Genomic DNA, 1,241 nt, shown 5'->3' with positions numbered 1-1,241 from the left:
TCACAACCTTGGCGTAAAAAGTGGCGTACGCATGTTTCTGGGCTCATTTTGTGCGTACGCCAGTTTTATAAATCCGACCCCTGGTCTTCGGGGGTCACTATCCTGCATGTTGATTTGAATGAATAAGTGATTAACAGGCTTCTGCAAAACTTGGAAGAAGTGACTGAATCAGGTGTGTTGGAGCAGGGAAACAAGTCAAACATAGCGGCCCTCGAGGACCAGGACTGGACACCCCTGTTCTAAATCCTTAGTGTCAGATGTGTTTCTGTTTGTAGCACAAATAGATTAAAAAAAAGGTTGTGCTCCTCTTATCCTCCCTGTCTTCCAGTCCTGCTCACCTCTGCTTGGTATGAGCACGGTGTCRCTGCCAGCCTGGACATCCTGTTTGTTGCCCCGGGCGGGCAGGGCCACCCTGTTCTCACTGGCGTGAAACTGACAGTGGATCTGAGCGCTGGCCCACGCCAACATCTCACTGTGACACGAGACAAGACAAGAGTTAGGCAGGAGCAGGGTGACCAACTAAATAATTCATCCTTCATCTTACAGTCAACAGTCTACCTGCTGCSAGACATCAGGTACACAAAATAACTGGGCAACAAATAGAGGTGTCACCCTAATAGGCTGGTGTTCATAAACAGTGTATACATTATTACTTATACACGAATAAAATGCTGATATCCTACCTGCTCGCAGATGTGGACAGATGAGACATCGGGTTGGTGAATGTTATGAGACACTCCATGAGCTCCCCGGCCAGAAACACGGGGCCTCGGGCCATGGAGGCCACCACCTCGATCATCTGGGGCGATCAAAACAAACAATGGAGCTTAAATAAACATTAGAGAACTTACATGATAAACTGAATGTGACTGAATCCGAAATTACTAGTTTAGTGTAACCAGACCACAACACTCTCGCCTTAGCTTGTTTTTGAAGGTAATTTTTACCAGGCAGAAGTGACGTATTAGTAGCAGAGCTGTTAGAGTCGTTTTTTTAAAGTTATATAAGTACATACCTCGGCCTCGAGTAATACTGACAGCTAGTCTACAGTGTGTCTGAATGTACTTCTCTGTATATAAAGAAAAAACTGGGCATAACTACTCGGCTATCATTGCAGCTACAAGCTACAGTAAACAAACAAAAAACGAAGGCGCTCCACTTCTGCTGTTGTACAACCAATCCCACTTCATGTAACAAGAAAAATAATTTTAACTAAATAATTTACTTTAAAATAATGCCTA

General features: G+C 44.3%; 1 protein-coding gene across 1 annotated transcript in view; it reads right to left on the bottom strand.

Moving 5' to 3' along the window:
- rgp1 (GP1 homolog, RAB6A GEF complex partner 1) overlaps positions 1-1,241 on the bottom strand; it is a gene marked incomplete at its 5' end in the record, with an annotated part of 8,391 nt that extends 7,150 nt beyond the window's left edge. Inside the window, 3 exon segments of the mRNA XM_014025523.1 lie at positions 339-472; positions 684-799; positions 1,016-1,241. Of these exon segments, the coding sequence (XP_013880977.1) occupies positions 339-472; positions 684-799 (250 nt within the window).

The sequence above is a fragment of the Austrofundulus limnaeus genome, unplaced genomic scaffold (genome assembly GCF_001266775.1).
Source record: "Austrofundulus limnaeus strain Quisiro unplaced genomic scaffold, Austrofundulus_limnaeus-1.0 Scaffold482, whole genome shotgun sequence".
In the NCBI taxonomy this organism is placed as follows: Eukaryota; Metazoa; Chordata; class Actinopteri; order Cyprinodontiformes; family Rivulidae; genus Austrofundulus; species Austrofundulus limnaeus.
Note: the sequence above shows the minus strand (reverse complement) of the source record. Positions and strands in the feature narration are given on the sequence as shown.